Below are 22,181 nucleotides of genomic sequence, written 5' to 3'. Positions count from 1 at the left end.
AAATAAATTCCGTCATGCGCGAAAGTACAACAGGATTTTATTGATCCTTCTTCCTCTTGCTTTGAGATTTCCGTGTTAACGCGTAGACGCATTAACTAGTATTAACAGACAGCTATCTCCATCTACTTGCATCGAGTGTGCGCTTTATTATTTTTTCATTGAATAATGTTAACATATTTGTAACAAATAGAAATGGAAACAAAAATAATAGTACAACAAAACTTGAGAATGAAAAATTGAGACGTATCGAACCTCTAGATCGACGAGGGTGTACTTAAAGAATTTATTAACGAAAAAGGTAGTTGAAGAATATATAAACACCGATGTGTAATAGTACTTGTTTATTATCGTATCGTACAAGGTTTCAAGTACTATATACAATATAACGTTAAACCACGCCTGGCGAAATACTCGATAAATCAACAAAATATGGCAAGTCATTGAAATTTGCACATTTATGACGCGACAAACTCGAAAGTATTCAGCCAAAAGCCACGATCACGATCGTTGTCGCTTACAATTGCAATTGTCGTCACTATCGATAAAGGATACTTTACTCTGTACATGCAGCAATGATCAGAATTGAGTATAATTCATTTTAACGCATACTCGTTCGGTACAGATTTCTACGGTACTCGTCTTACGAACGATTCTATCTTTACACTTCACTACGAGCCTACTGATCGGGAACGTAATAGTTTTTTAATGATTCTATTACGAAGTACCTAGAAAATGTATATAAACATCTAAAATACGTCATATACTTAATATTATATACATAGAAATATATATTACATCATCGCTAATCGTTGGTATCATTCTAAACGGCCAAATGTTTCGTCTCTCCTGTGTTAGGATCCACTATAACTTTTTCTTTGCAATTATTTACGGTGGAAGTACTACCGAAGGAGTTCGTATCGGTAAGCGGAAAGAATCTTCCATCCGAATATTCCTTAAATAATAATTCCGCGGCCTTTTGTTTCTCTTCTTTGCCGTTTGTGGCCATCTTCTTCATCGTCAAGGTCAAAAGTTCTATGATGAGATAGGACTCCGGTTTATAGAGTCTCGTGAAATGTAGCCTAATGTGTTCTCCGACATTCTCGTCTTTTCGCGGTATATAATCACAGTGGGGGCAGGACGGTGTCATTCTTTCGATGCCGTGTCGACGTTTATGGGAGTCCATCGCGTCTTTGTCGCACGTGGAGAACGGGCAACTTTGACAGCGTAACGTGTCCATCTCCTCGTTAGGCGACAAAAGCATTCCTCTCTTTTGCAGCAACAACAAAGACTGTTTATCCTGATTCGAGGCTTGCATCCCACCGTAGGTCAACATCGACGTTCCATTGATGGATATCGTCGTCACGTTTGACTTTAAAGTCTTTCCTGAACGCGACAGGGAACCTGTATTGTCGGAAAAAGAATCGCTGTCGATAGTAATCGTTTCGTCTTCGAATTGCCTGCGCGAAGCTTGCGCTTCTGCGTTGGCCTGATGCTTCTTCAAGTGTTGAATGTAATTGGCGTAGTACTTGACGGAATAGTCACAAGTATCGCAACGGTATCTCTGTTTCGCGCCGTGTAACGTCAGATGAACTCTGTATTGTTCTCTTTTCTCGAAGGCAGAGGGGCATTTATGGCATTTGTAACGTTTCTCTTTCATCCGACCATTCCTCAAATAACTAGGATACACAAAGTTGGGGTTGCCGCGCATGAAGATTCCGAACTGTGGGTCGGGAGGCGGCGATAAGTTGGAAGTCAACTCGGTCGCTTCGTTCTGTCGTCGATGAACGACCTGATGCTTTACCAGATTTTGGGCGGTTTTCGACGAATAATCGCACTCGGTGCATTTGAATCTATTATTCGAACCGTGCAACGTCATGTGATATTCCAGAGCGTCCAACTTGAAGTAACGGGCTGGGCATTTGGCACATGTAAACACTTGATTCCCGGTTCGTTGATTCGCATTGTTGTGGAAGGTGTTACTAGAGTTTTCGGAAACTTCGACCACGATCCAAGCGATCGCGGCTACTGAGTCGGCAGAGTCTTGGCCACCAGCCTCGACACAGGCCGTGGTAGGAGGTGCGTATCGTTGCGAGTGACCATATATGGATAATAAATACTTTGTACGCTCCTGATACTCGGTGGAATGTGCTTTTTGATGGGCTAACAGGTGAGCCGGCTGACGAGCGGCGTACGAACACCATTGGCAAGAATAGGCTAATTCCGTAGAATGATATCGTAGATGGATTCTCAACTCTTTCTCGCAAAGGAATCGCGCTGGGCATTTGCTACAGCAATGCACGAGTCTCGAATCTCGCAGATCGGGTTCCGAGCCCAACACAGGAGGATGCGCGAATCCGAGAAGCGTAACCAAGTCGCTCAATTGTTGCGAATCTGGCCTAGTGTCGTCTACCAGACAGTGAACGGTGCCCAGGGATCCGGAATGCATGTCCGTATGAGCAACCATCACCTCTCGTCGCGCACAGGTGAAACTACAATCGGTACAAGCGATCACGGGTCCGTGGCTAGGGGAATCGAGATGCATGCTCTCGTGATCTCTGACCTCGGCTCGTCGCGAAGAGACGAAAGGGCAGTGACGACATTTCAACATTTTTGCAAGCGTACCATCTGGTCGAGACACCCAGACTAACGGCGCCTCGGGTAGAGCTCGCGTATCTAAAAGTAGCGGTGGAGGTGCATTGGAATTCTTCGAGGCGTTGCCCATGCAACTAACGTTGTTCTGCGTAGTTATATGAATCACCTGTTCTACAGGCTTCTCTTGTTTCATGCGATTAGTACCTAAAATAATAAAAGTCAAATAATATTCGTCGATCGGTGCTAAATTCGTTAAACTTACCGTTATCGATATTGGAAGCTTGCTGAGACTTATATTTAGAAGGCGAGTAATTATACTCCATATTCTGTTGATGTACAACAGCAAGCTCTTCGCCGTGTAGTCTGACGTGATCCAAAAGCTCTCTGCGATAACAAGAACATATGTATAATTCGCAACTTTGCTTGTTCGAGAAAGTATAGGTAAATTACAATGGTACAAAAATACTTACGCTTTTGTGCTAACGTAATACGGGCACAAGTAGCATTTGAAAATTGCTTCCAAGTTCGGGCGATGATGAATTCTGTGCATCGACAAAGTTGCGGCATCGGGCGCGGAAAACGGGCAATCCCCGCAACCGAATGGATTCTATAATTAATGCAAAAAATAATTCGATTTGTGATCAATCGGGTGATAGACGAAAAATTTAGACCAACATACTTTTTCTTCTCCGAGGCGTTGTTCGGATTCATTGTGCGACTTGACGTGCAAAGACACGGTCTCTCGGTTAGAATGTCTAAAGTTGCAACGCTTACACTTCCACATAGTGCGTTTGCTTTCTTCCGTGATCGAAGTAGAAACAGATCCGCACTGACCATGCGTGGAAATCAAATTGTTTTTGAGCAAAGATTGTCCTCGATTTTTAGCGGCAGCTTTAAGCGGAGGCGGTGGTCTTAGACCAATATTAATAGTATTAACGTTATGATTCTCTTCGTTCGTGGACACAATCGAAACTGGAGCAGACGTAAGCTCTGGCGTTTGCAAATACTCGTCGCTGTTCAGTATCAATACCTTAGCTGGTGGTTCGTCGGAATTAGATTCCTGCACGCTACGTTCCTCCATATTTTGTTCGTCCCACGAATGTTGATCGACCTAAGGAAGAAACCATGAGGTTATTGTGTATTTTTTATTCATCGTATTAACGTGCGAGCGATACATTGTTGTTACACGACGGAAAACAAACTCGTAACTCGGAATAAAAAAAAAAAAAAAAGAAGAAGAAACGAGACTACTCGGCACACTGAGAATTTCTTTCGAAAATTAAAATCACTTTCAAGGCAATGGAAACATTTTGAACGTTATCATGACGGTTCCATTTACTAAGAATATGCTTGTAATTACAATCAAATTTGACATCATAACACCAATCAAGTGTCCAAGCGCTTCGATACAGAAAGTATATTTTGCGTTTCTAAAATGTTACTATTAACTTTGCAAGGATCATCACTCGTGTTTGTCGCGGGAAGGAGAAAAATAAATCTTGGAAAAAAAAAAGAAGACAGTATCGAAATAAAGTGTAAAGAAATCAGTGCGCCTATCGAAAATGGCAAGCACCATCACTAATAAAGTGGACTAATGTGCTTAATGTAAGTGAAATTTGTGCTTTCACCTGTGCAAGATACTTGTTATACTTGGAATAATTCCGTCGACCGGTTTCATCCGTCATAAGTACCCTGGCAGTCATATGAACTGGATCTTTAGCTGCTTTAAGTTTAATATGTTTTGTGATGTCCCAGCGCCAGTTAGAGCGATACGCGCACAGGGAACACTCGAATGGCTTCCGATTTAAATGACCGACAATATGAACGTGAAAGCGACTTGCGGTGGACGCCCAAAATGGACAATGCGGGCATTTGAATACCCGTCGGCCGCTTGGATGCGTCGAGGCGCCTTCAACCTAACAAAAGATTTGACTGCCTTTATCAAAATAAACTGTTAACACGCTTGAAACACAACAGGCTATGGTCTCGACTATCGTAAATAACATTTAAAGCACATTCTTAATAACAAAAAGAAAAAATAATCGAGGAAACGGAAAAAAAACACAAACATAATGTACAATTTATCACAATAGCGTTGCATACTTGAATGAGAGACTCGTGGTTTCAAGCTAAACCGAAACGTACTTTTTAACTATAGATTTTTCTAATAGCCGTACGGGATGCTTGCAATCAAAACATTGAACGTCGAGTTCGACGCGAATGAAAAATAGTCAGATCTGTTGACTCTCGTATTGCAATTCTCATATTCATTCGTGTGTTCGTTTATTGTTCGTTTATTGTTCATGTGCACGCGTAAGGTAAAGTATATTATTTTTGTAAAAACACCATACCGATGATCCAGAAGAATTCAGTCCACTGAGATTAACGTCCCAATCCGTTTGCGCAGGGAATGCATATTCACCGCGATACGAGGTCACACGTAGTTCTGAACAATTCGATAATTTTTCTAAGCTACTGTCTATGGACATATCGTTGCTTGCCGAGCGACAACACTGCATATGCGCTTGTAGATCAGTCGAGCTTTTGCAACGTCTTCTGCACTTAGGGCAACGCGTTGTACCCACAGATACACTGAGAGCAGTGTGGTGTGTTTGTTTGTGACAAGCCAGCTCCTCCATGCTACTAGCTTTAAAAGTACACCAGCATTTCAAATCGTTCGTAGTACTTACAGCTACCTCCGCCAGTCCATTATTTATCGACGCCGACGTTGTAAGCTTTTCCTTTAGCTTATCAAAGAAGGACGCATTTTTTTTTTCAAACAAATCTGCCGCGTTATTTGCATCCTTCTTTAAATTGCTGGCCTGCGAACAATTCATTCGTATTACAATAATCCTATGGCATATGTATACATGTATACTGATTAATATTAAAAGAAAGAAACTCACTTCTTTATTCCCATACAACTTGGCAAGTTCGGTGTCTCTTGCTATTTGTGCGAGTTCTGGTCTTACCCTGACTCGCGGAACTTTTAAAAGCGTCGTGGAAGAACCACTGGTAGTACTGTTCGATTTAGTAGGACTCAAAGGAATTAACATTGGCAGTGGTTTTCTAGATTTGTTCGGTGAAATCGGAGCATGACATTCCGCCAAATGTCGTTGCATTTCAGAATCCCATGCGGTAATGAATTGACAGCCTTTCTCCTCGCATTTTAACGCTATGCACTCCGCATTAGCTATTGCACTTTGTTTATCGTCTAAGGAATTCATCGACTGATCGGAAATGAACGAGTCTCCGGGACTGAGAGACAGCGTTGTACTTCCAGATATGTGTATTTTCTCCCGAAAGTCACTCGCACCCACCTGAAATTATATTACGTAAAGGTTTCTACCGCATCTCAAAGTAGAATAAAGTGTTTACATAACAACTTATTAATGTTACCTGATTGTAACGCTTTGGACTATTTCTCGGCTTACGTTCGAAAGGTGCGTTAGATTTGCGATTCGTCTGCCCTACAGGAGGCTCGTGATGATTAGTTTCGTGCACCGTCAAACTCTGCCTGATATCAGCTGTGAAATTGCAAGCACGGCACTGAAAAGCACCTCCTCCTCCGTGATTCCGAGTGTGTCTGTCTAAATTCCACTGCAAAAGTACATTAAACCTTATTATTATTTTACATCGATTTATTATGTTCTATAAAAATTTCATTAACCTTGTACGGCGTACGAAAATCACAGGCATCACACTTGATCATCGGCATAGAATGATATTTCACATGCTTTGTGTAACGAGCACGTACATGTGTCACGTAAGTGCATTTAGCACATCGAAAGAATCTTCTCTTTAGATGATGTACCCTTTGATGACTTTCCAAATCCCTTGAACTTAATGCAACATGCGAACACATCGAACATCTCGTGCCAGCATCGCGTGCAAGTTTACCCTAGAAACCATTAAATACTCTTCGTAGAGTTAGTACAAATTTTACTCTGTCCAATTTTACAAATGATTCTTGGAAACAGTGTTATCGGATGCTGTTAGTAAGCTTGGAAGAAATACAGGAATTTTTATCTAATTTTCAACTGTAACTTGTACCCATAGATTAAAACCAAATTATTACAGATGCTTCAAACAAACAATAATCGATAGATACCAAACCAATTTCTAAAATACTTGTAGCATTTTAGGAATGATATTATTCTCAATTCAATTAAAAAACATAATTTTTAAATAATTTTACTTACCTTACACCCATTATTTATTTTCTTAAGAAAGAGAAGAAAGAGTGAGTGAGTAAGTGAGTGAGTGAGTGAGTGAGAGAAAGAAGCAGCAATTTAGTAAGATATAATTTGATTTTCATTCATTACTAATAATAATAAAAATACTGTACCTTTTGTTTGTGCTCCTTTTTCAGATGATCGAGGTACGCCTTAAGACTCGTCAAAGGCTTCGGTGGTTTGGACGTTTTACACTCGTAACTTTGCGAGGGCCCCGAGCAGTCGAGGAGGTCATCGTGTTCGATCTTTAAATTGTTCTTCGCGGACCCATCATCTTTGTCATCGTGCGAGGTGTTCTCGGTGCTGTCGCGAGACACATGTTCCCTCATCGCGACTTCCTGTCGATTCTCTTTAAGGTTACCTTCCTTGCGGACCTCGCTCTTGAGTTTCTGAGGTCGTGGACGAAGTGCACGCAAACGAGGCAATCTTCCTGACATCTTGGACGAAGCTCGACCCGTTTCACGTACGTCCTACCGTGTTCCTGTCGCGCATCGAGATACCCTTTTATTTCCCCTCGACTCCTCTCGAGTCTCGCGTATCTCTCGATGGGGTAAAAAAAAGGAGAACGACATTCACTTCTCCGTCGGTCTACAGAAGTCTACAGCTACACAGTTTTCTCCTTCCCGATGACTCGTTACTTGTCGAGCCACTGTTTCACGATCGCGTACTCGCCTTTTTCGTGATTTAAACATCACAGGGAAAGATACGCGGCTTTATTTCAAGTATAATCTCCTTGGGTGTTTCAATTGATCGAACCGCGACGGTAGACCCTATGGTGGACGTTACGGAAGTACGGATACGAGTAGGAGTACTCGGTGGTCGCGCGATCTAGAGGCTGCAAGCCGCCATATTTTTTTCTTACCAACGAAACTGCTACGGGGAACCCGTCGGAGCATTCCTGTCAAATAATCCTATTTTTACGGGAATCTATCTCAAGATAAATACCGAGAATAACGCGATATCGTTTTATTAGTTTCCTCCTATCGATTTCCGCGATGCCAACGCGAAGAACGATAGAACCCATCGACGCCGTTAAAAAACTTGATCCGTGTATACATTGATCAGACGAAACTCTTTAATAACTATGTATGTTTACAAGAACCGTTTAGCGATTACTAAACGCGTAATTTACTTGAGAAATCCAATACTTTACGATTAAAAGCTGGCCAAATTTGTCTTCAAAGTTAAACGAACATGCAATTATTTGAAACAATATTTTAGCCATTTTTCTGACTGAAATCAGTCAAGTATTCGGTTTACTCGACGAAGAAATGCAGATTATTCCGCATTATCGTGTTTACAATTATTCAAAGGAAAATTATTACAAGAGACCTTTCGTGTCTATTTAGGATTCGAGCCATCCCGGGTCATAGCAATAAACGTTAAAATTATTTTAACGATTTCACGATTGCGTACGTTTACTTGGTCGAAAAATGGCTGGTTAATCGTTCTAAACGCAGCGAGTGCTCACTCGGAGTATAATCATTTCCAATAACTCGACTTTCCTACTACCAACATCCGGTTTACACGATACGACGCGACGGTCGATCGCCGCGGGTCAACATGTCGCTGGAAACGTTAATCGTTTTTCTGCGCATGAATTTCTTTTCGTTACCGCAACGGCTCGCACTCGTTTGTCTTTATAATCGTAAAGTATGTAATTTTTTGCGTAATCTTGATCAACTATAAGGAAAAAGTCCCTCGTCGACGCGCGAACGATCCAACAGAGAACGATACAAGATCAACAGAGAAGGAAGAAGATCCAGTTTTCCGACACGCGTGTGCGACTTCCGTTTCTCCCGGCGATTTCCGGTTTATGGTCGAACGATGCGATTGAACGACGAGTGGAAGTAACGTACAGCATTTAAAGCGCGTTAAACGCGTGTGTGTGACACGAGCGAAAAAAAGAAACGGGGGAAGAGAATGAATCTCGAATTCGTCGAGGAAAAAACAAACCTCGGACAGAAGTTAATTCGCTTGAAGCAGTAGGTTATCTTCCGAACGAACGACCGTTGGAAATAGGTACGCCGATAAACAGTCTGAACAGCCAACCAGGAGCACCGGATTTACCATCGCGACCGTCTTACGATTTTCGACGCCCGAGAAAATCGGATACGCTCGCTGGACCCTCGGTTCCCTCCCTCCTTCTCTCCCTTTCTCCTCTTTCTCGTCACAGGCTCGCTTCTCTTACAGCTCTTATATACTATCGCGATACCGTGATGTATCTTCGTGACACCTCGTCGTCGTCGGCGCTAACAGTATTACAATAGCCGACGAACCGAAGGATGAATCGTAGAAAGACTACGAAGACCGAGCGAACCAGCAGCCCCTCCCTCCTCTTTGACCGACTCGACTCGGCCAGGAACGATGGCGATGCCGAAGTGGCGCAGGTCGGGCGCCATCTGCAATTCCAATTCTGATTCCGATTCTGGTATCCACGTACAGTCCTCGCACGCCCCCACTTCCTCTCTTTGGTCTCTCCTGCAGCCCTTGACAGAGACCAGCCAACACCACCACGAGAAACCAGTCTCACAACACCAATTTCAATTCCTGCTTATCAAACAAACAATTTCCCTCGAATACGTCTTAAAAATTATTACCAAAAGCACTCAGTCTTCTTTTTATCGTTCTTCTAGGCTCCTTAATCGTCCTTACATCAACATTAACGTTGGATTACTTATTTTATTGCTCGGTAGTGAAAATAATGTATAAATACAACAAGGACTCGCGCCAAGAAATGCGAACATGGTATCCGATATAATATTTACAGCTACGCCCGTATCATCGACAACGATCGAGTATTTCATTATCCAAAATCATATTTCGCGTAAACATACCGAGCTAGGAGAAAAAGGAACGACTGATTCATTATCGATAACCGCAATGGTGACGATGTTAACTTGCGAAGGACAAGTTAGCGTGTACGTTGAACCGAGTTAATTTATTTTTTTTCTACTCCTACTTTGTTACGTAATGTTACTATGACGCTGATTTGTAATTAGAGATTATAAGAAAGACAGCAGAGAAAATAGATGAGTTATTATATGCAATGGGAAAATATGTATATTTTTCATTTGTACACGCGAAACGAATTGTCGTGCGACGTCCATTTATTTCTTACCAAAATATTTATAGTTTATTTTACACAACGCGCACACCTTCTATGATTCTCTCGTTTATTTATTACAAGATATTTTAAAATATTAATTAAACTATATCGGTTTTATTTAGCCAGGGGACGGTTTTTCGTCGAGTAGTTGGGTCGCTTAACAGGTTAAGATTTCATCTATCGTTATTCTACAAAATTTTCTTCGTCGATATCAGTTCCATTTTCTCATGAATCACGATCGCGAATGTTACTCGAAATTTCTTTGAAATGTCCTACAAATTATATCGAAAAATTTAACGAGACTGTGCAACGCTTTCATCGATTATTTCTTTACTATGTGCAATCGTAACGCATGTTTTAACCACGTTTATTATCGACTCGTAGTCATCCAATAGACTATTGCTTCCTGCAGTTCTAATTCTTCTTCAATGGACTGGTTCATTATTCGTTGTTATTGCAATATTTTTTTATCTATTTTAGAAGTTTCGTCTGCAAATAACATATTTTATTAAACAAGTTTATTCAACAGTCCTAATATTTACATACGCTACATAGTTGTCGATATATTCTTTTCAGCAATGTAAACGTTTGCGTCGTTTCAACTTTTCCGCTTGTTTCATTCCGACGAATGAAATTTCACGCTGTTTTTTTTCTGTTATTCGAAATATGTATACTTTCAACGCTAACTCGATTCGTTTTTGCCAAATCTCTGTGCATTCTTCAGCGTTCAATAACATCGACGTAGACAGGAAAGAATAACGATACGTAAATCGTACCGTACATCGCGATCGGAACGGTTCTATTCGAATTCGACTAAATATATTAGGCATACTTCACCGCATGGTACTTTGCATTTTAACATGTTGGTATTGGAAACATTTTTCAGTCTGTATTGTTGGATGATTGATACGAAACTGAATTAAAAAAGATGGACGCATCGATCTGTCGGCATTGGTCGGCATAGCGACGACGACGAACGAAACAGACATTTTTTACGAAACTAGGATACCTATTCGATTGATGATCGCTCAAAATTATCCATTAAAAATTACTTGTTATGCTCGACTATGCAAATGCAAATAGTACGATCTTTTTGGAGCGTACGACTATTTCTTGTAGAGTGCTCCAATGATTAGATAAAAAGACTCGATAGATTATAGCTGGTGGTCTTTTTATACCGACTAATTAACGAATAAAGTACTCTGTCTATTTTTTATTCTATACGAACGTCGACTGTTTTGTCAATTCTTTTATTTCGTATAAAACAGAACGATTAAACGACTTCTAGTCTTTCTTGCAATCTCTCGTTGTTAATCGTGAAAGATAAAATTATATAAATCATAATTACGAGATTACCATATCTATGAACTTGGTTAAGGGTTATTATACCTCTTGTATAGTTAAAGGAAGGATAAGAAAATATCACGGTCGATTCATTCGATTTCATTCATAATTAACAATTATTTAAAAATCTCTGTATAAGAAAAATGCAATTAACATGATATAAAAACGAAATTTTGAAATGCATTCTTACAATATATTAATCTTAATTTTCTATGTATCTCTGCATTGTGTTTACAATTCATTATATGCAGATTAAATGCACGTCTTTTCCCCGTAACCAGTGGTATATACTAGTTTTCCGATATATTTTTTTAATACTTCGATTGTATTATACCAGGTAAAACAACTCCAAGTCATTTGAGTTCTTTCTTCAGGTTTTCCGCCAGTTTATCCATGAATTCGAATGTTTCCAAGTAATCTGATCTAGTGACGTTGCTCATGCCTTTGATGCAAATCGCGAGATCTTTCGTCATGAAACCTGCTTCTATGGTGTTGATGCAAACTGATTCTAGAGTTTCCGCGAATCGTTTAAGTTTATCGTTATTGTCCAGTTTTGCACGATGAAGTAAACCTCTGGTCCATGCAAATATCGAAGCAATAGGATTAGTCGATGTCTCTTTTCCTTGTTGATACTGACGATAGTGCCTAGTGACGGTGCCATGAGCAGCTTCAGCTTCCACGGTACGTCCATCCGGACAAAGTAAGACCGAAGTCATCAGACCTAAGGATCCGTATCCCTGCGCCACGGAATCTGACTGAACATCTCCATCGTAATTTTTACAAGACCATACGAAACCACCCTCCGACTTCATTGCGTACGCTACCATGTCGTCTATTAAACGATGCTCGTACCAAATCTTTTTTGCTTCGAATTGTGCTTTATATTCTTTATCGTATATTTCTTGGAAAATGTCTTTGAATCTACCGTCGTATTTTTTAAGAATTGTGTTTTTCGTCGAGAGGTACAAAGGATAATTTCTCGATAGAGCATACTGGAAGGAGCTATGAGCAAACGCGCGTATACTTTCATCTGTATTATACTGAGCTTGCGCGATGCCAGGTCCTTTGAAAGTATGAACCGTGTACTGGAGTTTCTGTCCATCGTCTCCGGTCCATGCAATTTCAAGTTTCCCGGGTCCAGGTACTATAAAGTCTGTAGCTTTGTACTGATCGGCATGGGCATGTCTACCAATGATGATTGGCTGATTCCAACCAGTTACCAGACGGGGAATGTTTTTGCAAATAATAGCTTCGCGGAAAACTGTGCCACCTAAAATATTTCTGATAGTACCATTGGGGCTTTTCCACATTTCTTTCAACTTGAATTCTTCTACTCTTTTCTCGTCGGGTGTGATAGTGGCACATTTGATTCCTACGTTATATTTCTTAATAGCTTCGGCACACTCTATGGTTACATTGTCATTGGTTGCATCACGATTTTCGATACCCAAGTCATATGTATGCAATTCAACATCTAGATAAGGTAATATCAGTTTCTCCTTAATAGAATCCCATATGATACGTGTCATCTCATCTCCTAAGATATCGACCACAGGGCCAGCCTAAAATAAATAGCAATCAAGAGCATAGAATTAAAGAACATGAATTAAAAATTCATAGAATTAAAAATTATTCTATTGTTAGGTAAAAAAGATTATTTTTATTTATTAGATATAAAAGAATTCTTTTCGTAAGATGGACAATATACTTGCCGTCAATTCAATTAGCATTGATTCAAATTCATACGCGTGTATATTTAAACATTTTTGTTACACGTATATGTGTACGTACGTGCACTATATAGGAAAGTCAATGTCATTGAGCTACTATTGGCCTACCTTTATTTTTGCCATAGTTGCGGATGAAGCACTAAATGTTCTAACAAATGAATGTCCAAAACGTTCGTGAGATAGATGAATCTTCTCGCACAGTATCGGCGACAACCTGACGGTGCTACTACACGATCCGATATTGGCTGCACTCCTTATAAAATGCAGATTCACTCTGAGACGGTGGGGCGAAAACATGGCAGCTTTACCCACTTTCTTATTGCTACTGTTCTTCTTTACCCTACGATTACGTACGGTCCACGCTTGCAAAATTTATTTTATCTAATATCTGACGATAAAATGTATTTGTGTTTGTCACATATATTTTTGTCAACTTCTTCAAAAAATGTATCGTAATATACGTATATGCACGTACATACACAACGTATATTAAACTTTCACAATTTTCGTAAATGGTATTTTTATCTTACGTATCTTTCGCTAAATTACAAAATGTAGACCAAATCGACGTTCGATGCGTATATTAGGACGATTACATCGATACAATATTTCGTTCATAATAAACTTTCAATACATAGTAGTATAGTTTCTCTTATCAGTTAAAAAGTTTCGTCTAATCTCTGGAGTTTGGACCGTGATGGTAAATAATGTTTAACCGTGAAAATTTAAATGTAGCAACCATATATTTTTGGTATATTTTGGTGTTCATAGAGAAAAGTTTGTATTTGAGGGCAAAAAAGGTCTGCCATTTTACGAGGAATTGTATTTGTCGAATGTAAAGAACTGTTGAAATTATGTAAATTTAATTATCAGTAAAGTATGATTCTTTTATAATTACTATCAATGTTATATGGTGAATGAGAATGCATTAAACAATTACAGACAGCATACGTCTGTCGTATCCTTCTGATTTACATTTTGTAGGTACAAGCATGTATGCAAATCTTGAATGGAAGGTCAGCGTAAGTAGGACGTACATACTTTGTGAATAATTATACACTAAAAATTCGCATATATAGCACGTAAATGGTTACAAACTTCATATTTCGTAAATAATTAATATAAATCTGATATCTTGCTCAGAAATAAGGAAATTTCAAAACAACTGGGACATCTTTCCAAGGTAACCATACTTTTTTTTTATCTGGAATAACTTTCCTGAAGTCGATGAATCTTTTTCTTTACGCATATAAAATGAGAATCATTTCCATATGACTGGAATTGGAATCGTAAACAATTAAGGACAGTTTTCAAATGCCATGAATGAGTAAATTGGAAAAATTAAATAACGCATTAAATAAATGTATAATAATTTAATCCTTATTTTTAATTTTACATACATCAAAGTATTAACGAAAAATTGTTGTTTCATCGTAATTCAACGGGTTCATCCAGAAAGGCCGCCACTCACAATGTTTCTCTACCAAATATAGCGAACGCTTCATGGTAGCAGCACATCGCTAAACTATACTAATTTGGTTTTAAAACTGATGGCGCCATCGGTGGGAAAACGCCCAAGTTTGTAGTGAAAATAGTTCTCACTATTGCTGCCAGATGACGTCTGGTTTAGTTTTAGTGGCGCCATCGGTGGGAAAATGCCCAAGTTTGTAGTAAAAATAGTTTCCACTGTTTCTATTAGATGGCGTTACTATTTGATACTGGTGGCGCCATCGGTGTGAAAACGCCCAAGTTTGTAGTAAAACTAGTTTCCACTGTTTCTACTAGATGGCGCCAGCGATATTTTTTAAGAAACGTTCTTTACTTGTTACAAATACATAATTAATAAGCTTCATTGCCTTATAATACTACAATATATCAGTTAATATGGCATATTTCTTATCTTTTTGAATAGTTATTTAATACAGTCGTAATTTTCGGAGCCTGCGTTGGTGGCGCCATCTAGCAGTCGACGGTGGAAACTACCTTTGCTACACAAACTTAAACGTTTCTCCACTGATGGCGCGACTGGTTTAAAAACCATAGTTGAGCGAGATTGGCTGCTATCAGGGTGCGATTGCTATCTATGGGAGTGAAATATTTGTAAGCTCAGCCGCTAACAGTTCGTTTCGCGATGTATTGTGGAATAGTGAAATTCATGATAGGCATGTCTAACTGGCAGCAGTGTTTGTGATTCATGCGCATGGAGCGTATCGTTGTGAATGATATTTCGTGTACAGAGTATCGAGTTAAGTAGGATGGAAACTCGAGTTCTTACGAGCGAAATTGCGCTATGCCTCGAAAGACGCTGAAAACGTACCGACGATCACGTTAACGTGTTCAAGGATCGACGTGCGTTCGCGTTTAACACTATTTCCTGAAATCTGACAGAATACGGTTTGTTGACAGGTGCGCGATATTTTCCTTTCCGTTTTGTTCTTCTCTTTTGTTTCACCTCTGTTCAACCACCTTACTTGTTTTCCTCTCACGTTCGATTCCCCTTTACCCTTTCAACCCTTAAGCGCCTTATCCCCCATTTTCATCTGCCGGGCAAAAAAAGAGAGCACCTCTTTTTCCCTCACCTCCCCCTCCATCCTCTATTGCGTTCGTTCGTCCGCTCGCTCGCTCGCTCGCTCTTTTCGATTCTTCTCTCTGTCTCTTTCTCCATGCCTCTCGTTTTCTCTCCCCCTCTTCGAAGCATCGGCGTATTTTTCTTTCTTTTATTAAATGTACACGATAACAAGACAATTTTCGGTTCTTTTGCACACCGTAAACGTGGATGAGTGATCGTATTTTCGTGCGGTGGCCGATCATCGTCGGCCGTTCTGCCTCGTACGTGAACGTGAATGCTCCCTACGTTTAACTGGTGTCAATGTACACACGGTGTAACGTTATCGTAGCATCGACGGACAGAGAGCATTTCTAAACAGGATCCTCGTTCAGCTAGAAAATTCGTCATGATGAAGAGCAGTGCTATGCTTAAGAAAGAAACTAAGATGCGTATACGTGCTTTTCCGGTGAGTACTCTCTTTTCGTTACCCTTTACATTTTTAACCTTCTTTCGCTTCAACCACCGTACATTTTTTTCTTTCTCACTCGGTTCCCTTCGTTCGACCTATAAACTCGTCGAAATGTTTTTCTACACAAATTTACACTTCTATACACGCGCACACACATATGCACGTATATACATATATTTTTATAACCTGTTCTTTGAAATTTTATAATGCATTGATTTTTTGGTTATATTTCTTTCTGTCTTAATTGCTCACAGGGGCGCATTAGTTTTGTTGATCAATATATTCTGCATTATAAAGCTGAAGTTGATATTTTAACACCTATACATGCATATAGATGTATACAGTCATAGATGATATATACCTAGTATTTTGTTTCTCATATTATAGGGATTATTTATAATATGTTAGTGTGTTTTATCATACACCTGAACATGTCTGCAAGAATCTGATTGGTAAAAAGTAGTTGCTATAGTGGCATAAAAATGAAGCAATGAAATATAACTGCTGCAATGTTATTATGTATAACGATGCGCTTCAGTCTGTTGTGACATTAAAGTTTAGAACCTAAACTGTAATTGTAACAGCTAAATTTATAATTATATAATTATTTCTACAGAGTCTCTAAATTAAATAAAAAAAGATGTCTAACATTTAAACAACCACAGCAAACATTTGTGTATCTCTTTGCGGTCATGTTTCATACAACTGTATGTAATTTAATTAGAAAACATTCTTGCATTACTTGTTTACTTCGATTATTTTAATCATTGAACAAAACAATATAAGTGAAACTTATGAGGAAAAGGAAAAAATTATGGTTCAACTAAAATATTAAGAAGAAAAACAGTATAAACAATGAAAACTTATATCTTTGTAATCTATAGTACAATGATAGGGTTAACATTCGTACATAGTATATTCTTTACCAGTTACAGATGTACCTATGCTTTTAATGAAACCAACCGCTTTTCTAATATTTTCAGTAGTTTTGTTGTTTCCAATATCTTAATTACTTATCCATGTTTAAAATAATATAATTAATATTGTTTCGCTCTCTTTTTTGTAGACTAATATGGACGAAAAGTACGTGGAAAGTATTTGGGCTTTGTTAAAAAATGCAATACAGGAGATTCAGAAGAAAAATAATTCGGGCCTTAGTTTCGAAGAACTTTATCGGAATGCTTATACTATGGTTCTTCACAAATATGGGGAACGTCTATATACAGGTTTAAAAGAAGTCGTAACACATCATCTCGAGAATAAAGTACGAGAAGATGTATTAAGATCGCTCCACAATAATTTTCTCCAAACGTTAAATCAAGCTTGGAACGATCATCAAACATCTATGGTTATGATTAGAGATATTCTAATGTATATGGATAGAGTGTATGTGCAACAAAACGATGTAGACAATGTGTATAACTTGGGTCTTATCATATTTAGAGATCAGGTAATTCTCTACAACGATATAACAAACATCGAACTAATTCTCGAAAAGATGAGCGACGATTCACTTCATTATTTTTAGGTTGTCAGATATGGATGCGTGAGAGATCATTTACGAGAAACTTTACTAGGTATGGTAGCGAGAGAAAGAAGGGGGGAAGTAGTAGATCGCATCGCGATAAAAAATGCCTGCCAAATGTTGATGTTACTCGGTATTAACAGTCGTCAAGTTTACGAAGAAGATTTCGAAAGGCCTTTTTTACAACAAAGCGCTGAATTTTATAGGGTAAGAAAATTTTCCGCGTATAGTTTTTAAATCTAATTTTCGTACATTTTTTTATAACTATTGATTCATGTTACGCTCGTTTCAGATGGAATCTCAAAAATTTTTGGCTGAAAATAGTGCGTCGGTATATATAAAAAAAGTTGAAGCTAGAATTTGCGAGGAATCCGAAAGAGCAAAACATTATTTAGACGAATCTACCGAACCTCGAATAGTAGAAGTTGTAGAAGAAGAGCTAATTAAAATCCATATGAAAACTATCGTCGAGGTATACAATATGCTATTTAATACTTTGTATATTGTATATTTGTCGACTTCTTCTTAAATACGTTACACTTTTTTGTTGCTTACAGATGGAAAATAGCGGTGTAGTGCATATGCTCAAAAATCAGAAAACTGAAGATCTTGGTTGCATGTACAAATTATTTTCACGAGTTTCGGACGGATTACGTACAGTATGCGATTGCGTCTCCCAATTTCTCAAAGAACAAGGACGCGCTATGATTCAGGAAGAGCACGATTCGACGACAAATGCCGTTCTTTTCATGCAGAATTTATTGGATTTAAAAGATCGTTTTGATCACTTTCTTCACTACTCGTTTAATAATGATAAGAACTACAAACTAATGATAGCTTCTGATTTCGAATACTTCCTCAATTTAAATACAAAGAGTCCAGAATACCTTTCGATCTTCATCGACGACAAGCTCAAAAAGGGTGTTAAAGGGGTTAGTGCTGTTAATTGCATTTCTATAGATATGTACTTATGGTAGGTAGTAACAAAATGTTACTAAATCTTTTGTATTCTGCAAAGGATTGTTGCATATTCACAAAACAAGATTGTTTTAACTTCTTTGCATCTAATAGTAAGTATTCGTATAATAGTTAACATTAATGAAAAGCATTCGTTAATGATATTTAGATGACAGAGCAGGAAATCGAAGGTATCCTAGACAAAACCATGGTTCTGTTTCGATTTCTTCAAGAAAAGGACGTATTCGAACGGTACTATAAGCAACACTTAGCCAAACGTCTTCTCTTAAATAAATCCGTTTCTGACGACAGTGAGAAGAATATGATATCTAAACTTAAGGTAAATATTTGTAATCGAATCATTAATTTTAGAAGAAAGAAACACCTGTATTATATGCTCTTTTACATTACAGACTGAATGCGGATGCCAGTTCACGTCGAAATTAGAGGGAATGTTCAAAGACATAACAGTTAGTAATACTATTATGGATGAATTTAAAGATCATGTCCTCACATCCAATGTAAGTTTTATATTTTATACGCTTACAGTAGGACAATTAGACAGCCCTCTATCTTCTTCCGTATTACAGACAAATTTACATGGCGTTGACATAAGCGTAAGAGTTTTAACAACTGGTTTTTGGCCAACGCAATCCGCAACTCCAAAGTGTAGCATGCCGTCAGCCCCACGAGATGCTTTCGACGCTTTCCGACGTTTCTATCTCGCTAAACACAGTGGTCGGCAATTAACATTACAACCACAATTAGGTTCGTTCTTTTTTTCTTTGCCGTTTCTATTGTTTACGTCTTTTGACTAAACATCGGCTAACTATGACTTTTCTCTCGATTGTTAGGTTCTGCAGATTTGAATGCTGTATTTCACGGGCCACGAAGAGAGGAAAGTACTTGCGGTGGCTTAGACACACCGTCCTCTTCGAGTTCTATCGGTAATGGAAGCGGTAGCACTAACGGTAGTTTGTTAAGCCAACGTAGCAGCAGTTGCGGAAACACAAGGAAACACATAATACAAGTCTCGACTTATCAAATGTGCGTGTTAATGCTCTTTAACAAAAGAGAGAAATTAACATACGAGGTCAGTTTAATCAGGCAGTGTTTTTTAATAAATCTCACTTACGTTGGAATTTCGATGTTTCACGATACAATCTATAAAACGTTGCGTAGGAAATTCAAGGTGAAACCGATATTCCAGAGAGAGACTTAGTTAGAGCGTTACAATCTCTCGCGATGGGCAAAGCTACTCAGAGAGTGTTACTAAAGCATCCTCGTACAAAGGAAATAGAACCTTCGCATTATTTCTGTGTCAATGACAGTTTTACTAGCAAACTACACAGGTATTCTGACTTTACTAAAGTAATATCATCGGAAGGTAAATAGTTCTCTTTTGATATTATATTATAAATAGTGAATAATTTTTTTTTTACAAAGAGTAAAGATTCAAACGGTAGCGGCGAAAGGTGAATCGGAACCAGAAAGAAGAGAAACGCGTAATAAAGTCGACGAAGACAGAAAGCATGAAATAGAAGCTGCTATCGTTCGTATTATGAAAGATCGGAAACGCATGCCAGTACGTAATATTAATACTATCGTGTTCGTTATTACTTGTGCTCTCGATGCATTTCTATCACACGTTTTACCCCTTTTTCAGCATAATATACTTGTAACAGAAGTAACGGAGCAATTAAGAAGACGATTCTTGCCTTCTCCCGTAATAATTAAAAAACGTATCGAAGGTTTAATCGAACGTGAATATTTGGCACGCACGCCAGACGATAGGTGCGTGTAACAGTTATCTTTTTAGCATCGTAACATAGAATTTTTAATTATAATTCAATTCGTTACTTTCGATTACAGAAAGGTGTATACGTACGTTGCTTAAAGCTCGAATTCAAATATTGGATCTGTACAAACATGTAAGTATTTTGTAATAATACAAATTCCTTTCAACGTATTTCAACATTTCGCTATATTTAGTCGATTAATTATATCGTTGCATCATCAGTTTTCATTTACTAGACATTGTTATTGCCTTTATTATTGTTTCACCAGCATAATTAATACTCTGGCGATTGAGGCATTCCACGTCACAGTCATTTTACTCCGACAGAATATCAATTTCTACATTCCATTAATTATCGATAGTCGTTTATAATAATACGCTTCTATCTTATATTTTAGGTTTTGATAAAATATTACCGTCTCGCGTTGAATAAAATTGTTACATGTGCCACGTATTATACACATTAATCCTAGACAAAATTTTATTTGGTTCAAAACCTAAAATTTAAAATGGAAATTTGCAAAAACAAAATTGATGATGTTACAAAATGAATTGGTGTTATAAATCGATATTGATTGCCTCGAAATTCGAAGAAATAGACATATTTTATAATTGACTAGTTTGGTGGAAAAGGTTGACGTGTTAATCGAGAACTGTAAACTTTATACTCTCAAGTTTAAAACGAAGATTTATAAGTATGTTATGTAACTTTGATGATATCCTCTTCCCTGAAATCACTTCATCGCATTTCACTCATAACTGGTTAAATTAACTGAGACTTGCGAAAAACACCGGCTATAATAGAATATTATAATTGAAATTCAATAGCGTTTGATTCAAACCAATGTTTCTCAATGATAAATGAAAAGTAAGATACGATTGCTAAACACGATTTCCACATCGGTCTTATTACGATTAAGGACTTTTTCTACACTTGTAAAACTGTGATTGTCTATCGTATAAAAACCACCTGGATATACCATGAACTTCGCTAAAATACTGGTTTTATACCATGACTTTATTTACGTTTGTGGTTATCTATTATGTGTGTACATAAGCAGTGTGAATGTATATCTAAGAATATATTTGCCTCATTTTCAGTGTTCGATTATTTTATTTTAAACATTCTCCATATCCTTATATAAACTTGCTATGCTCCTTTTCGCACCACCAAATTTTGTTTGCGCAAGACGGAATCTAATTAAATTCCATATATTACGAGTTGATTATATAAACAGCAATTCGAATCAATAAAAATACTAACGAGTCAAAGTTTTCGTACATTCTTCGCAACTTCCACCTCTTCCACCTAGCTCATCAATTATTTCATTACAACCAAAATTAACCCAGTTCTTCGTTAAATCGCAGAATATTTATTGTAGTATGCCAAAAGTGGAATCTACGAATCTGTAACAGATGTGGAATTTATTGGTGGAATTAAAAAAAGTGCGCGCATGAGCTTACATAAAATGAAGAACTTAATAAAGGAATGAAAAGTTACGATTGAAAAACCATATTATATTGTAGGCTCAAGTGTCGAAAGATTGATAACACGTGAAATGTATCATGTTTTTATTTTGATTTATATCTTTATTTATTAATATAGAGTTTTAATATTTAAACAAAAGGTTTTACCTTTTCTTACGCAAACTGAATAAAAAATAAAACCCTATAAAAGCAATCCTTAATTTCGACACGTTTTAAATACAGAATATCGTGACAATTCTGCCCCGTCCTTTCCCGGTATATTTTCTAATCATTTTTAAATGATAAATTATGATTTTGTAAGGTAAGTTAGCGACGCGAAGTAATCTTACTTTTTCGTCGACAAATTAAAAAAAAAATTCTGTAATTAATATTATCAGTAATTTGCA

General features: G+C 37.9%; 3 protein-coding genes across 13 annotated transcripts; 1 reads left to right on the top strand and 2 right to left on the bottom strand.

Moving 5' to 3' along the window:
• Window positions 1-326: 326 nt before the first annotated feature.
• On the bottom strand, window positions 327-11,212 carry LOC128878814 (zinc finger protein 845-like). 8 transcript variants are annotated; one of them, XM_054127358.1, is made up of 11 exons: window positions 6,941-11,212; window positions 6,263-6,493; window positions 5,992-6,192; window positions 5,499-5,912; window positions 4,944-5,414; window positions 4,221-4,508; window positions 3,272-3,703; window positions 3,063-3,199; window positions 2,855-2,976; window positions 796-2,796; window positions 327-725 (listed from the first exon to the last, which is right to left on the bottom strand). In XM_054127358.1, the coding sequence occupies exons 1-10, from the start codon at window positions 7,262-7,264 to the stop codon at window positions 821-823; spliced, it is 4,596 nt and encodes a 1,531-aa protein (XP_053983333.1). In that variant the 5' UTR covers window positions 7,265-11,212; the 3' UTR covers window positions 327-725; window positions 796-820. The 8 variants fall into 8 exon arrangements, with proteins under 8 accessions (XP_053983333.1, XP_053983330.1, XP_053983331.1 ...); XM_054127355.1 differs by having other exon boundaries at window positions 327-2,796; window positions 6,941-7,725; window positions 8,784-11,212; XM_054127356.1 differs by having other exon boundaries at window positions 327-2,796; window positions 6,941-7,308; window positions 8,784-11,212.
• Window positions 11,213-11,363: 151 nt separating this feature from the next.
• LOC128878815 (isocitrate dehydrogenase [NADP] cytoplasmic) lies at window positions 11,364-13,609 on the bottom strand. Its single transcript, XM_054127363.1, has 2 exons — window positions 13,119-13,609; window positions 11,364-12,842 (listed from the first exon to the last, which is right to left on the bottom strand). The coding sequence occupies exons 1-2, from the start codon at window positions 13,305-13,307 to the stop codon at window positions 11,634-11,636; spliced, it is 1,398 nt and encodes a 465-aa protein (XP_053983338.1). The 5' UTR covers window positions 13,308-13,609; the 3' UTR covers window positions 11,364-11,633.
• A 1,503-nt stretch (window positions 13,610-15,112) lies between these two features.
• On the top strand, window positions 15,113-22,098 carry LOC128877951 (cullin-3). 4 transcript variants are annotated; one of them, XM_054125656.1, is made up of 14 exons: window positions 15,113-16,024; window positions 17,094-17,477; window positions 17,556-17,759; window positions 17,845-18,024; window positions 18,110-18,484; window positions 18,679-18,849; window positions 18,923-19,030; window positions 19,100-19,277; window positions 19,364-19,602; window positions 19,692-19,861; window positions 19,956-20,094; window positions 20,176-20,303; window positions 20,382-20,440; window positions 21,690-22,098. In XM_054125656.1, the coding sequence occupies exons 1-13, from the start codon at window positions 15,965-15,967 to the stop codon at window positions 20,404-20,406; spliced, it is 2,361 nt and encodes a 786-aa protein (XP_053981631.1). In that variant the 5' UTR covers window positions 15,113-15,964; the 3' UTR covers window positions 20,407-20,440; window positions 21,690-22,098. The 4 variants fall into 4 exon arrangements, with proteins under 4 accessions (XP_053981631.1, XP_053981632.1, XP_053981633.1 ...); XM_054125657.1 differs by having other exon boundaries at window positions 21,676-22,098; XM_054125658.1 differs by lacking the exon at window positions 21,690-22,098 and having other exon boundaries at window positions 15,113-15,416; window positions 15,908-16,024; window positions 20,382-21,407.
• Window positions 22,099-22,181: the final 83 nt, after the last annotated feature.

The sequence above is a fragment of the Hylaeus volcanicus genome, chromosome 6, assembly GCF_026283585.1.
Source record: "Hylaeus volcanicus isolate JK05 chromosome 6, UHH_iyHylVolc1.0_haploid, whole genome shotgun sequence".
Classification (NCBI taxonomy): domain Eukaryota; kingdom Metazoa; phylum Arthropoda; class Insecta; order Hymenoptera; family Colletidae; genus Hylaeus; species Hylaeus volcanicus.
This window is presented reverse-complemented; position numbering and strand designations above follow the sequence as displayed.

What these genes read in the sequence shown, in the direction of transcription:
- LOC128878814 (XM_054127358.1), bottom strand. Translation starts at nt 7,264, where the DNA reads ATGTCAGGAAGATTGCCTCGTTTGCGTGCACTTCGTCCACGACCTCAG. An exon ending in TGAATTCTTCTGGATCATCG is followed by an intron (nt 4,509 to 4,943) that starts GTATGGTGTTTT and finishes ATCTTTTGTTAG; the next exon opens with GTTGAAGGCGCCTCGACGCA. An exon ending in AGCTTCCAATATCGATAACG is followed by an intron (nt 2,797 to 2,854) that starts GTAAGTTTAACG and finishes TTATTATTTTAG; the next exon opens with GTACTAATCGCATGAAACAA.
- LOC128878815 (XM_054127363.1), bottom strand. Translation starts at nt 13,307, where the DNA reads ATGTTTTCGCCCCACCGTCTCAGAGTGAATCTGCATTTTATAAGGAGT. An exon ending in CAACTATGGCAAAAATAAAG is followed by an intron (nt 12,843 to 13,118) that starts GTAGGCCAATAG and finishes TATTTATTTTAG; the next exon opens with GCTGGCCCTGTGGTCGATAT.
- LOC128877951 (XM_054125656.1), top strand. Translation starts at nt 15,965, where the DNA reads ATGATGAAGAGCAGTGCTATGCTTAAGAAAGAAACTAAGATGCGTATA. An exon ending in ATCATGTCCTCACATCCAAT is followed by an intron (nt 19,031 to 19,099) that starts GTAAGTTTTATA and finishes TCCGTATTACAG; the next exon opens with ACAAATTTACATGGCGTTGA. An exon ending in TTTACTAGCAAACTACACAG is followed by an intron (nt 19,862 to 19,955) that starts GTATTCTGACTT and finishes TTTTTTACAAAG; the next exon opens with AGTAAAGATTCAAACGGTAG.